This window comes from Carcharodon carcharias, chromosome 9 (genome assembly GCF_017639515.1).
Source record: "Carcharodon carcharias isolate sCarCar2 chromosome 9, sCarCar2.pri, whole genome shotgun sequence".
Taxonomy (NCBI): Eukaryota; Metazoa; Chordata; class Chondrichthyes; order Lamniformes; family Lamnidae; genus Carcharodon; species Carcharodon carcharias.
In genome coordinates this window covers 154,903,694-154,919,007 of record NC_054475.1, presented here as the reverse complement: position 1 = coordinate 154,919,007, position 15,314 = coordinate 154,903,694, and the positions used below count along the sequence as shown (strand labels likewise).

Genomic DNA, 15,314 nt, shown 5'->3' with positions numbered 1-15,314 from the left:
GAGTCAGGTGCTACACCCTGTATCAGACCGGGAAATGCTTCATACTGACAGTGGGTATATAAAAAAATAATTGGAACAGTTAGAGTGATGGTGTAATCCTATGCTTGCAGGGAGCACAGGTCCCTGAGATGGGGCTCCAAAACCATAGCCCTGGTTGTCCAAACTGCATTCCCAGTGAGTGTGATTACTTTCTGGATGCATGGAATCACTCGTAGCATTCCATTCCCCAACACCCATCACTGCAAAAAATACAAGCATTTAATTTTGGAAAGACAGGGAAAACAGGATTATCTGGACTTCACAGCAGCAGTTTTAAACTTTTAACCTCGTTATTCTGCATTAAAATGGACAGTGCATGCAAGTTTTTGTTGGTTTTCATTTTCCACATACTAAACATTTTGATTAATCAGCTTACAAGCCGGTCTTTCACACGACACCAGAACCTCTTGGACATAGTCTTCAGAAAACCAAAATAACCCCAAGGACAAAGAAGTGAGAAGTTAGGACATAAACCAAATTGTTATTGTTTGGACATTCTTGTGAAATGTAGATCATTGAGATCAGCACATTGAACAAAGAGGAGTAAAACAGAAGCATTAGCATCTGACTACGAACATTTGGTAAACAGCATCACTAATCAACCATGAGGCTCAGGGATTTTCTGTCCCTGCCCAAATTTTAATCAATTTATTTTTTCTCCCGAGTCTCTTTCATGATAGAAACGACTCCCCAAAAGAACTTTCCCCAAGCCCTCTGCCAACACCACTTAGTAACCACCACCCTCCAAATGCACAGGAGTAAGTTAGTGAATCTATCTTTTTGTATATGAGCAGAGGAAAGGCAGTAGAGCACCTCCAGGGTCCCAACTGCTCACAGAAGCCAATACTGCTATTTGAAAAGACCTGCATTCGTATAACAACTTTCACAATCTCAGAATGTCCCAAGGAGCTTTATAACCGCTGGAGTACTTCTGAAATGTAGCCACTGTTATAAGTAAGGAGAGGTCCTGTGGCACAGTGGTAGTGTCCCTACCTCTGGGCTAGAAGCTCCAGGTTCAAGTCCCACTACAGGACTTGATGACCATGGAAAGTGTGTTCATAATGTGGCCAAGCAGGTTAATTATCAGCCTGTAAATCCTTCCAATACGCAAGAGAGTTTGCTGGTCAGCCATACTGCACAAGGCAATGGCAAACTACTGTGGTTCTTTGCCAAGCATATTCATGGACCAATCCATAGCCAGCAAAGCCCTCTTTGGGCATGGTACCTGAAGGAGGACAAGTTGTAACTAAGGGAAAGGTGCCAGTTAAAGTACACAGCAAGGTCCCACAAATCCTTTATGGTGGCATTATATGAGGGATAAATATTGGCCTGGACACCAAGGAAAGCTCCACTGCTCTTCTGCCAAATATTGTCATGGAATCTTTCTACAGACAGGGCCTTCACTTAAACATTCAAAAAGGCAATTCTGACATTGAAGCACTCCCTCACTGTATCAGCCTTGCTTACGTCCCGTGGGTAGTGACTGAGAGGCCTAGAGTCCTGCCACTTTTTGTACCTGCATAGCTTCTAATGCTCTAGATGTTGTTCATGGCAACAACAGGCATCAGGAAATGAAATTTTGAGGAATGGTTAAAGTGAGAGGGCTGGTTCTCAAGGCTTCAGTAAAGTTTAAGATTACAAAGAAAATTGATCAAAATTAATCCAGGTATCTATGTAGAAACATCAGGGAACAAGAGTTAAATCCAGATATTAGGGGCAAAAGAGAGAGTCATGCAGATCTTGTTCACAGCCCACAGAACAAGATATTTGGAAGCAGATAGTAGAAATGGAAATGCCAAGGTACGATAAGAACAACTTAGGGGTATGAACACTGAAGGAAATGAATGGAAATTGTGGGAGCATTAGCCTTAATTTTCCAACCTTCCTTAGACTCAGGGTTGGTGCCACAGAATTGGAGAATCGCAAATGTTGCAACTTTGTTCAAAATAAGGGTGCGGAGATAAACCCAGCAACTACAGGCCAGTCAGTTCAACCTTGGTATTGGGGAAGCTTCTGGAAACAATAGCTTGGGGCAAAATTAAGTCACATGGGCAAATACAAGTTAGTTGAGGAAAACCAGCATTGATTTATTAAGGGTAAATCATGTTTAACAAACTTGCTTGAGCTTGTTGACGAGGGCAATGCTGTTCGTTTACACGGAATTCTAAAAGGCATTTGGCTTGTGAGCAAAATTAGAGCTCATGGAATGAAAGGGCCAGTAACAACATGGATACCAAAATGGCTGAGTGATAGGAAACTAAAATAGTGATGAATGGTTGTTTTTTGGACTGAAAGAAGATTTATAGTAGAGTTCCCCAAGGACCCCAGCTCTTCTTGATATATATTATTTACCTAGATCTTAGGAGTACAGGGCACAGCTTGAAAATTTCCAGGTGATACAAAACTTGTAGTGTGAACTGTGAGGAGGATAGTGCAGAACTTCAAAAGGGCAGAGACAGGTTGGTGAAATGGGCAAACAAACGGCAGATGAAATTTAATGCAGAATGTGAAGTGATCCATTTGAGTAGAAAGAACATTGACAGACAATAATGAAATAAATGGTACAATTCTAAAGGGGGTGCAGGAGCAGAGGCAGCTGGGTGTATATGTACATAAATGTTGAAGATGGCAGGACAGGTTGAAAGGGCAGTTAATAAAGCATTCGGTATCTTAGGCTTTATTAATAGGGGTATACAGCACAAGCAAGGAAGTTTTGTTAAACTTCTATAAAACACTAGTTCAGTATCAGCATCCAGTTCTGGATGCTGCACTTTAGGAAAGATGTGACGGCATTAGAGAGAATGCCAAAGAGGTTCACGAGAGTGGTTTCAGGGATGAGGAATTTCAGTTACGTTGATAAATTGGAAAAGTTGGGACTGTTTTCCCTGGAGAAAAGGTTGAGCGGAGATTTAATAGAGGCTTTCTAAATCATGAGTGGTCTGGATAGAGTAGATAGGAAGAAAATGTTCCCATTGGCAGGAGGATTGAGAATCAGAGGTCGCAGATTTAAGGTAATTGGCCAAAGAAGCAATAGCGAAGCGAGGAAAACATTTTTCACGCAACAAGTGATTAGCATCTGGAATGCACCACCTGAGTATGTTGTGGAAGCAGGTTCAAATGAGACATTCAAGAGGGATTTGGATTATTATATGAATAGGATGAATGTGTAGGGCTACGAGGAGAAGGCAGTAAGTGAACTGCTCTTTCAGAGAGCTAGCACAGACGGGCTGAATGGACTCCTTCCGTGCTGTGCTCTTATAGGGCTGTGGTACTTAATACCACAAATGTGACAAGGGCTGCTCCTCCTGTGCCGTGTAGGGTATACCTACCTTGCTGTCCAATTTTTTCATAGTCACCAAATCGAGGGACTTTAAAGAATGGCCGGTGGGGGCGATGAAGTACAAGCAGGCGTGGATCCGACTGTCATGGTAGCTGTGCAGCGTGCGTTTTATCTTCAGCTCTTCCTGCAGGTAGGCTTCAAACTGAGCATCGATAAACTCAACGATAGACTTGTAGCTGTAGAACAAGAGGTCACAATTTTTAATTTTTCTGCCAAACAGAAGGAAATTACAAAGCAATTTTTTCTTTGGACGGAACACAAAAAAAAAAATAATTTATATAAACTGACTCAAAGAAACAGCTGGACCAAGCAGAGAGACAGCAAACAGTAATCTATCAGAAAGGAAGTGGAGGCTGCAAGAGGGTGACCTCATCCCACTGTCATGCTTCAGTCAATGAGTGTGGGGCTGGCACAAGTTGGGAACAAGTAACATGCACTCCATTCCCTCTTGAGGCTCCTGAACGACAGGGACCGAGGTGGGCGCAACTTAATTAGGGTGGTCCCAAGTTTTCCACACTCCAAGCTGCCAATACTAACTGAATTATCAGTGAGGAATTGAGGCTGTTTTCCTGGAGCAAGGAAAAGATAATCAATCTGGACATTCTCTTGCTTCTGAAAATCATATTACGCAATGCACAAGAATGCCCATAATTAGAAGTTGTTGTTGAAGCTCACCTGTCCCTCTCCTTAACCATGGCACCCAATTATACCTGGAACTACCCCAATGTTGTCGTCTTCATCATCATGTTTGGTAAATTACTTTAAACGTTTATTACTCTTGATGAGAAACAAAGTGACTTTTTTTGGCAAAGCATTTCATCTTCAGCCTCCACTTCCTTTCTGATAGATTACTGTTTGCTGTCTTTCTGCTTGGTCCAGCTGTTTCTTTGAGTCAGTCTATATAGATGATCTCTTTTTGTGTTCTGTCCAACAACAAATTTATACTGCATGAGAAGAGGGTGTTGATTGGTTGGCAAGTGGACTCTGATTAGTAGCGATGTGGGAGAGATGTTGCCATGAAGAATGCACCAGTTGATGGCGACTGACAGTTAACTGCCAACTGCTTGGAAGTTAAATGTCAGTCGCCATCAACTGTGCATTCTCCATGGCAACGCTTCTACCACTGAGAGTCCACTTGCCAACCAAGCAACACTCTCTTCTCATACAGTATAAATTTGTTTCCCCTACATTGGTATTCTTGTGAATTGTCCTGGCGTGTGCAAGACGAAATCCTTCAACAAAAAAAGTGTCTTATTTTCCGCAATACTACCAAATGACTACTTATTACTCTGAGTAAAGTAGTATGTCCTGATAATCTCTTCTAAATTTATCACTGCCATTAGTTCCTATTCTCTGGTCCAATTTCTTCTGGGTACTCTACAGTAATAATCTGGGTTTGTCCTACCTGTATTATTTCATATTTTATATACTTCACTTAGGTTCCCCCTTCACCATCTTTTAAAAATAATTCATTCTGTAGGCATGGTCATCGCTGGCCGTATCAGCATTTATTGCTCATTCCTAATTGCCCTCAAGAAGGTGGGCCTTCTTGAACCATTGCAGTCTTTGTGGTGAAGGTACTCCCAAAACAATTGTTTGCAGCCAGTTGATGCAGCTCAGAGGGCAGTTAAGAGTCAACCACATTGGTGTGGAACTGGAGTCACATATAGATCAGACCATATTAAAGACAGCAGCTTCCCTTCCCCAGAGAACATCATGCGGACCATAAACACTGGCAAAGGCATAGGCACACTGGGACAAAGAGCCAGTTTCTGGGATATAAATGCCATTGCATGTGAGCTACTGGCCTTATATGACAATCTGACCATTTCATGATCACCTTTACTGATATGAGCCTTTTATTTTCAGATTTTGTAAATTGCCGTGGTGGTATTTGAACTTTCTCTCACTGGATTCCCTGTCCAAGCCTCTGGATTCATAGTTCAGTAACATTACCACTACACCACCATAACACTGCAAACAGCAAAAGTCAAACCTGTCCAACCTTGCCTCATTAGTCACTCCTTGACATTTGAAAATTGGGTCTCATTGCTTTATATGCCCTAAGTAGATCTCTTTTTGACAGTGTGGTATCTAAATCTGGATAATACATGCAGTAGGACCAAGATATTGTACAACTTGCATAGAATTGTGCTTTAGCTACAAATATTCTAATGATCCATTAGCTTTAATTACTTCACAGATGTGATGAGGTTCCCATTACTCCCAAGTCTCCTAAATATCCTTGTGTAACTCAATTCGTTCTGCTAATTACAATCTACAAAAAAAACTCCACCGCACTTGAAAAGTAATTTGTTATGTGATGCACCATGAGACATTTCAATATGGTAAAGGTCTGTATAATTGAATTACTCTGCACCAGCATTCAATTTAATTTGATGAGCCTGTCAAATTGCATAACTAAGTTCAACCATTTTGTAAGTTAAAACCACATCATCCACTTTCACAATGACTCAATTTTTTTGTTCCATCAGCAAACGTGACTGGTTCATAGTTTTTCTTTTTGCTGGCCAATTGGAAGAACATTGTGAGTGAGGTCTAGTAGCAGGCTGGGTACTTGTGTATTTGGGGGAGGTTTGGTTGTGGGAGTGGTGGTGCAAGAAGAGGTTGAGTGAGCGACCAATTTACACAATGGTGACGCAGGTCAGGAATGCGTCCCACTAATAGTATCCCCACTGCTGCCTGGATCAGGTCAGCATAGACTGTGGTTGGTCCAGGGATTGATCCCAGATCCTTTCTCGTCTGTACAGTTCACTGCTATACTTGCTGATGCCTTTATCCACTGAGCCACTGGCGGGAGGATCCACATGATCATAAATGACAGGGAACTGTATTGGAAAAATTCTCAATATAAATGACTCATCAAGCATCCCCTAAATTAGACACTAATGAAATCCTGTATTTGTGATTTTAAATCTACATTCCTGTCTCCATGCAATCTCTCTGCTTTGGGTCTCCATCCACAGTCAGAACATATTACACACAGATAGCAAGGAGCTGCACAGGGGATCTCATGGACTGACATGCAAAGCAGTTTTGAGCTGCCAAGATGCAATAAGAACACAGGAATTGGAAGTAGGAACTGGAATCCTTTTAATTGTGAGTTTTTAAGTTCATGTCTCAGGATACCTAGCCTAGCAAATGCTTCAGAATACAAATATTTCTCTCACTCTTTCCCCAAAGATGGTAACATCATCCTTTAAGGACCGTTTCTCCAGTGTATCCTTGAATTTTGTGAAATTCAAGGAAAGTTTTCACAGTACGCTGAGATAAGTGCTGTGGCACCAAAGTATAGATCCTGCAGCACATCTATCCAAGGTTGGCAGATATCTCAATATTACCATTTTAATATACCCCAAATAATACTTTTACAATATTACTGTATACTACAGTATTATATAAAAAGGTGTGCATTGGCATTTTCCGCTCTTCCAAAGCAGCTTACTGTGTTCAGTCCGAGAACTTAACACCACATCGTTCAGAGTTAAAGCTGCCACTTCACATCTAACTGAACTCTTAGCTTCTTTGTTTTAAAATATCAGTGTTTACAATATTGACTCAGATCGATGTGAAAGGCTAAACTGAGCATCTTAAATCAGCTGGAGTTGTACAAAGCTGAAGTCAATGAGATTAACCCTCATGTACTTCACATTTAGCAGTATACAAGGTAAGGTGAATTCCATGGCTTTGGAAGTTTGGTACCAGCTGTCCGCTTGGATTTGTAACATCAGGAATTCATTCCAAAACAATTAAAATCAGAGATACTAATTACGGGGAGGAAGAAACCAGTGGGACAAAAATTCCGTGGAATTTGGCAGAACTACTTGGGAGCACCTTGCGTGTAAACAGCCAATTCTGAGCATTCTTTTATCATGTGAAGTCCACAGGTGCTTGATAGTTGTGGATCTTCTGCAGAGGGGCAATTAATGCAGTGCCATTGCTTACAACAAAGGGTCTCTTTTTACACTCGATGTTTCCAGAAAGGAAAGAACTTGCTTTTGTTTACCACCTTTCATCTCCTCTGGATGTCCCAACACACTTTACAATGCCTCAATCTCTGGAAAGAATCCGTTTTTATCTAATCTTCCCTAATCCTTTCTCATTTCCTCCTAGGCCCAACCATCTTCAGCTGCTTCATCAATGACCTTCCTTCCACCATAACGTCAGAAATGGGGATGTTTGCTGATGATTGCACAATGTTCAGCAATAATCGCGACTCCTCAGATATTGAAGCAGTCCACGTCCAAATGCAGCAAGATCTGGACAATATCCACACTAGGGCTGACAAGCGGCAAGTAACATTTGCACTAAGCAATGACCATCTCCAACAAGAGAGAATCTAATCATCGGCCCATGACATTCAGTGGCATTACCATTGCTAAATCCCCTACTATCAACATCCTGGGGTTTACCACTGACCAGAAGCTGAACTGGACTAGCTATATAAACACTGTGGCTACAAGAGCAGGTCAGGGGCTAGGAATCCTACGGCAGGTAACTCACCTCCTGACTCTCCAAAGCCTGTTCACCATCTACAAGGCATAAGTCAGGAGTGTGATGGAATACTCTCTACTTGCCTGCATGAGTGCAGCTCCAACAATGCTCAAGAAGCTTGACACCACCCAGGACAAAGCAGCTCAGTTGATTGGCACCCCTTCCACAAACATTCACTCCCTCCACCACCAACAAACAGTGGCAGCAGTGTGTACCATCTAGAAAATGCACTGCAGAAAATCACCAAGGCTCCTTAGGCAGCACCTTCTAAACCCATGACTACTGCCATTGAGAAGGACAAGGGCAGCAGATGCACGGGAACACCACCACCTGGAAATTCCCCTCCAAACCACTTACAATCCTCACTTGGAATATCCTTCACTGTCGCTGGGTCAAAATCCTAGAACTCCCTCCCTAACAGCACTGTGGGTGCACCTACACCATATGGACTGCAGCAGTTCAAGGAGGCAGCTTATCCCCATCTTCTCAAGGGTAACTAGGGATGGGCAATAAATGCTGGCCTAGCCAGCAGCGCACATCCTGTAAATGAATTTTTAAAAATCATCATCTCTGTTCTAATGAAAACAACCCCAATTTTTAAGTATTTCTTCTCAGTTGGACACCTCCTGCCAGGTAGAATCCTAAAGAATCCACACTTGACCCACTTGAATTGTCTCAAAATCCTTACTACGATATGGAACCCAAAATGCACACAATACAGTAACAATGGTCTTGGTAAGCTTTTACAAAGATTCACTATTACATCTTGACCTTTACATTCCATACATCTTGCCATAAAATCTAGTATCCCATCAATTTGCTCATCACTTCAGGTCCTTCATGTGACCCTGAACTCCAAGCCTCTCTGCTTTATCAGTCACCCAAAAGTACAATCGTTACCTTTGTTCTATTTTTAAAAAAACACCCCCTCACATTTACTGACATTGAATTCCATCTCCCAACTTTCTTCCGCATTTTACCATTTTATCAGTTTCCTTTCGTTACTTGAAATATTTACATATGAATTAGGAGGAGTAGGCCACTCTGCTCCTGAAGCCTGCTCTGCCATTCAATAAGATCCTTGCTGATCTAATTTTAACCTCAACTACACATTCCTGTCTAACCCCAAAAACTTTTCATCCCCTTCACTATCACAAATCTATGTACCTCTGTCTTAAAGATAGTCAATGACTCTGCCTCAACTACCTTTTGAGGAAGAGAATTCCAAAGTGTTCTATCCTCAGAAAAAATTTTCCTCATCGCCATCTTATATGGGCGACCTCTTAGTTTTAAACAGTGACCCCTATATCCAGATTCTCCCACAAGAGGAAACATCCTTTCCACATCCATCCTGTCACGATCCCTCAGGATCTTATATGTTTCAATTAAGTCACTTCTTACTCTTCAAAACCAAAGAAATACAAGCCTAGTCTGCCCAACATTTCCTCATAAGACAAACCACGTTCTCCAGGTATTAATCTCTGAACTGCTTCTAATGCATTTACATCCTTCCTTAAATAAGCAGACCAGTACTGTACACAGTATTCCAGATGTGGCCTCACTGATGTCCTGTATAATTGAAGCATAACCTTCCTACTCTTGTATTCAATTCCCCTCAAAATAAACAATAACATTCTATTAGCTTTGCAAGTTATTTACTGCACCTGCATACTAATGTTTTGCAATTCATGCACTAGGACACCCAGATCCCTCTGCACCTCAGAGCTCTGCAATCACTCACCATTTAGATAATATGCTTTTTTATTCAACCTGCCAAAATGGGCAACCTCACATTTTCCCACATTATACTCTATTTGCCAGATCTTTGCCCACTCACCTAACCTAATTATATCCTTTTGTAGCCTCCTTATGTCCTCTTTACAACTTACTTTCCTACCTACCTTTGTGCCATCAACAAATTTAGCAACCGTACCATCGGTTCCTTCATCCAAATCATTTATATAAATTGTGAAGAGTTGAGAAGCCAGCACTGAACCCTGTGGCACACCACGCATCACATCCTGCCAACCAGAAAATGACCCATTTATGCATACTCTGTTCCCTGTTAGCTAGCCAATCTTCTATCCATGCCAATATCTTACCCCCTACACCATGAGTTTTTATTTTCTGCAATAATCTTTGATGTAGCACCTTATCAAATGCCTTCTGAAAATCTAAGTACAGTACATCCACTGGATCCCCTTTATCCACAGCATATGTTACTTCTTCAAAGGACTCCAACAAATTGGTTAATCATGACCTTTCTTCACAAAACCATGTTGACTGTGCCCAATTTCTTTGAATTTATCTAAGTGCCCTGCTATGACATCTTTAACAATGGCTCCTAACATTTTCCTTCTGACAGACATTAAGCTAACTGGCTTATAGTTTCCTGCTTTCTGTCTCCCTTCATTTTTGAATAAAGGTATTACATTATTTATTTTCCAATCTAATGGAATTTTCCCAGAATCTAGGGAATTTTGGAAAATTAAAATCAACGCAACAACTATCTCACTAACCACTTCTTTTAAGACTCTAGGATGAAAACCATCAGGACCCAGGGACTTAGCAAATTGTTGAAACTGCGAGTAGACAAGCATCACTTCCCTAGTGATTGTAATTTTCTTCAGTTCCTTCCTCCCTTCCAATTCCTGATTTACAACTATTTCTAGGCTATTACTTGTATCCTCCACAGTGAAGGCCGATGCAAAATACCAGTTCAATTCATCTTCCACCTCCTATTTTCCATTATTAATTCGCCAGGCTCACTTTCTATAGGGCCAATGCTCAATTTGCTCACTCTTTTCTTTTTAAAATATCTATAGAAACTCTATCTTGAAACGTTATCTTGACTCCCTTCTCTCACCCCTCGTCCAGTCCCTTCCCAGCTACATCCATGATTCCTCTCACACCTTACGTCACATCAACGATTTCCAGTTCCCTGGCCCCAACCGCTTCCTCTTCACCATGGACATCCAATCCCTCTACACCTCCATCCCCCACCAGGATGGTCTGAGGGCCCTTGGATTCTTCCTCGAACGGAGGCCTGAACAATCCCCATCCACCACTACTCTCCTCCGTCTGGCTGAACTTGTTCTCACACTGAACAATTTCTCCTTCAACTCCTCTCACTTCCTCCAAATAAAAGGTGTGGCTACGGGTACCCGCATGGGCCCCAGCTATGCCTGTCTCTTTATGGGGTATGTGGAACATTCCTTGTTCCAGTCCTACTCCGGCCCCCTCCCACAACTCTTTCTCCGGTACATCGATGATTACTTCGGTGCTGCTTCATGCTCTCGTCGGGACTTGGAAAAATTTATTAATTTTGCTTCTAATCTCCACCCCTCCATCATTTTCACGTGATCCATCTCTGACACTTCCCTTCCCTTCCTTGACCTCGCTGTCTCAATCTCTGGTGATAGACTGTCCACCAATATCCATTACAAGCCTACCGACTCACGCAGCTATCTCGACTATAGCTCCTCACACCCTGCTTCCTGTAAGGACTCTATCCCATTCTCTCAGTTCCTTCACCTCCGTCGCATCTGTTCTGATGATGCTCCCTTCAAAAACAGTTCCTCTGATATGTCTTCCTTCTTCCTTAACCGAGGTTTTCCACCCACGGTCATTGACAGGGCCCTCAACCTTGTCTGGCCCATCTCCCGCGCATCCGGCCTCACGCCTTCTCCTCCCTCCCAGAAACACGATAGGGTCCCCCTTGTCCTCACTTATCACCCCACCAGCCTCCGCATTCAAAGGACCATCCTCTGCCATTTCCGCCAACTCCAGCATGATGCCACCACAAAACACATCTTCCCTTCACCCCCCTGGCGGCATTCCGTAGAGATCGTTCCCTCCGGGACACCCTGCTCTACACCTCCATCACCCCTACTCCTCAACCCCCACCTGTGGCACCTCCCCATGCCCATGCAAAAAATGCAACACCTGCCTCTTCACTTCCTCTCTCCTCACCGTCCAAGGGCCCAAACACTCCTTTCAAGTGAAGCAGCATTTCACTTGCATTTCCCCTAACTTAGTCTACTGCACGCATTGCTCCTAATGCGGTCTCCTCTACATTGGACAGACCAAACGTAAACTGGGCGACCGCTTTGCAGAACACCTGCGGTCTGTCCGCAGGAATGACCCAAACCTCCCTGTCGCTTGCCATTTTAACACTCCACCCTGCTCTCTTGCCCACATGTCTGTCCTTGGCTTGCTGCATTGTTCCAGTGAAGCTCAACGCAAACTGGAGGAACAGCACCTCATCTTCCGGCTAGGCATTTTATAGCCTTCCGGACTGAATATTGAATTCAACAACTTTAGATCTTGAACTCCCTCCTCCATCCCCACCCCCTTTCCATTTCTTCCCCCCTTCCTTTTGTTTTTTCTAATAATGTATATAGATTTTTTTTTCCCACCTATTTCCATTATTTTTAAATCTATATCTTTTATGCCCTGTTAGCCTTTTCACCCCACCCCCACTAGAGCTGTACCTTGAGTGTCCCATCTATTCTTAATTAGCACATTCGTTTAGATAATATCACCACCTTCAACACCTCTTTGTTCTTCTGTCTGTGACATCTTTTGATTATCTGCTCCTATCACTGCTTGCTTGTCCCTACAACCACACCACCCCACGCCCCCCCACTTCTCTTCCCCCTCCCCCCCACCCCACCTTAAACCAGCTTATATTTCACCCCTCTCCTAGTATTCACTCAGTTCTGTTGAAGGGTCATGAGGACTCGAAATGTCAACTCTTTTCTTCTCCGCCGATGTTGCCAGACCTGCTGAGTTTTTCCATGTAATTCTGTTTTTGTTATAGAAACCCTTACTATCTGTCTTTATATTTCTAGCTAGCGTTCTCTCATACTCTAATTTTTCCCTCCTTATTAATCTTTTGGTCATTCTTTGCTGTTTTTTTCATTCTGTCTAATTTTCTGACCTGCTACCCATCTTTACGTAATTATGAGCTTTTTCTTTAAGTCTGATATTATCTTTAACTTTTTTAGTTAACCATGGATGGTGGTTCCTTCCCTTGGAATTTTTCTTTATTGTTGGAATGTACCTATTCTGTGTATTCTGAAATATTCCATTAAATGTCTGCCACTGCATCTCTATTGACCTATCCTTTAAAACAAATTGCCAGGTCACTTTCGTTAGCTTTGCTTTCATGTCCTCAGACTTGCCCTTAGTTAATTTTAAAATGCCAGCCTTAGACCCACTCTTCTCTCCCTCAAACTGAATGTAAAATTCAATCATATTATGATAGCTACTACCTAGGGGTGCCTTCACTATAAGGTCATTAATTAATCCTATCTCACTGCACAATACCAGGTCTAGTATAGCCTGCTCCTTAGTTGGCACCAGAACCCACTGATCTAAGAAATTATCCTGAAAACATTCTATGAATTCATCATCTACGCCACCTTTGCCCATCTGATTTTTCCAGTCTATATTAAAATCCCCCATGATAATCGCCATACCTTTCTGATAAGCTCCCACTATTTCTTCTTTGATACCCTATCCTACCTTGTGAATACTGTTAGAGGGCCTGTACACCACTCCCACAAGTGATTTCTTGCCTTTATCACTATTCATTTCTATCCAAACCACTACTATATCCTGGTTTCCTGAACTTAGGTCATCCCTCTCTATTGTGCTAGTGTCCTCTTTAATTAACAGAGTCACCCTTCCACCTATTCCTAACTTCCTATCCTTCAATATTCTGGTCCCAATCTAAGCCATCCTGGAGCCATGTCTCTATAATGGCTAATAGACCATACTAATTTATCTCTATTTGCACTAATCAGTTCATCGGTTTTGTTTCGAAGGCTACGTGCAATTAGATATAGAGCCTTAAGTTTTGTCCTTTTATTATTTTTGTAACTTCTAGTCTTATCTGTTGATTTACTCTTAGATTTGTACTCTCTGTTCCTTCTTGTCACGGTCTGTTTATCATTTCCCACATTAGTACCTTGCATTTTTTTTATTCATTCGCAGGATGTGGGCTTTGCTATCTGGACAAACATTTATTGCCCATCCCTAGTTGCCCTTGAGGTGGTGGTGGTGAGCCACCTCCTCGTCTCCAGTCTTTGTTATACCACATCTTCCCACATTTGATCCCTTGCCCCCACTATTTAGTTTAAAACTCTCTCTACATCTAGTTATGCGGTTCACAAGAACACTGGCCCCAGCACGGTTCAGGTGTAGACGGTTCCAAAGGCACAGCCCACACTTTCCCCAATATTGGTACCAGTGCCCCACAAATTGGAACCTGTTTCTCCCACGCCAGTCTTTGAGCCACGCATTTGTCTCTCTAATCATATTTGCCCTGTGCCAATTTTCACATGGCTCAGGTAATAATAATCCAGAGTAAATACCTTTGAGGAATTTACCATACCTCTGATTCTATTATTTGCGTATTTTGGATACCACCCACGACCGCTATATGTAAATCAGTGATCTTTTATATCCAGCACAATAGACACGCAGTTAAAAGTGCATTCAGAAAGCTGTACAGGCCTCTGTTAAATTCAGCACTCCCACAGTACTGCAATTATCATCAGCCTAGGTTAATGTTGAGGACCTGAAGTGGAGCTTAAGCCAAACTAACACTTAGCGCAAAGAGATTCAATTCAACATATCAAAGCACAGGAATTACATTAGTGTGTGAAAATTGTTTCTGACCTTTCTTCCTTGTTAATCTGGTCCCCAAATCCCACACTGTTTACGATGGACAGCTTCAGGCGGACATTACTTTCCTGTAGTTCATAGTTGTTGGACTTTATGTGGACTCCTGGCTGATTGTGAGCTGCTGGATCACCTTCGAACCTGGTGTTGAACAGGGTGTCCATTAAGGTGGACTTTCCAAGACCAGTTTCACCTAAAATCAAGGCAGGTTCAAATTGTGAAATAAGCAAGTGGCCCAAAGCAAGATACTGTTAATGACTTTCTATGAATCCTGAGACACCAATACACCAAACTAACTCCCAACCACACTAAAACTATGGTGTCCAAAAAGGGCAAAGTCTAACTATCAGTTGTAACTTTCTCTAACAAGGTGAAGCATGCTTAAAAGATGTTCAGTTTATGCCAGTTTTTCTTGAAAGAGATCAATCCCCATCTGTAACTGGCAAAGAATTACTAACTCCAGTCGGAACAGAGGATAGCATTGTCCACTAGGGTTAGTAAGGGTGAGGACGTGGGCTAAATACTGTCACAAGCTGCCAACAGAAACAGAACAGAAATTGCATAAGCAGCACAGAGCGCTAGGCAACAGAGTGACAGTTATTAAAACAAAGACACTGGTGGGATGATTCATTCACCATTTTGTACTTACAAAAAAACTAGAAATATACAGAAGTTACACTGTGGCTGCATTGCGAGCTAATCACATTTACCTGCCATGCCCCCATATGCT

At 42.2% G+C, this 15,314-nt stretch overlaps 1 protein-coding gene across 5 annotated transcripts in view; it reads right to left on the bottom strand.

The window, feature by feature from the left end:
* The window catches only part of LOC121281853 (septin-6), a 71,569-nt gene that overhangs the window by 22,703 nt on the left and 33,552 nt on the right, over nt 1-15,314 (bottom strand). For all 5 annotated transcript variants that reach the window (XM_041194917.1, XM_041194914.1, XM_041194918.1 and 2 more), the window contains 2 exons: nt 14,582-14,777; nt 3,369-3,555 (listed from right to left, as the gene is read on the bottom strand). In XM_041194917.1, coding sequence (XP_041050851.1) covers nt 3,369-3,555; nt 14,582-14,777 — 383 coding nt within the window. The remainder of the gene's footprint in view (nt 1-3,368; nt 3,556-14,581; nt 14,778-15,314) is intronic.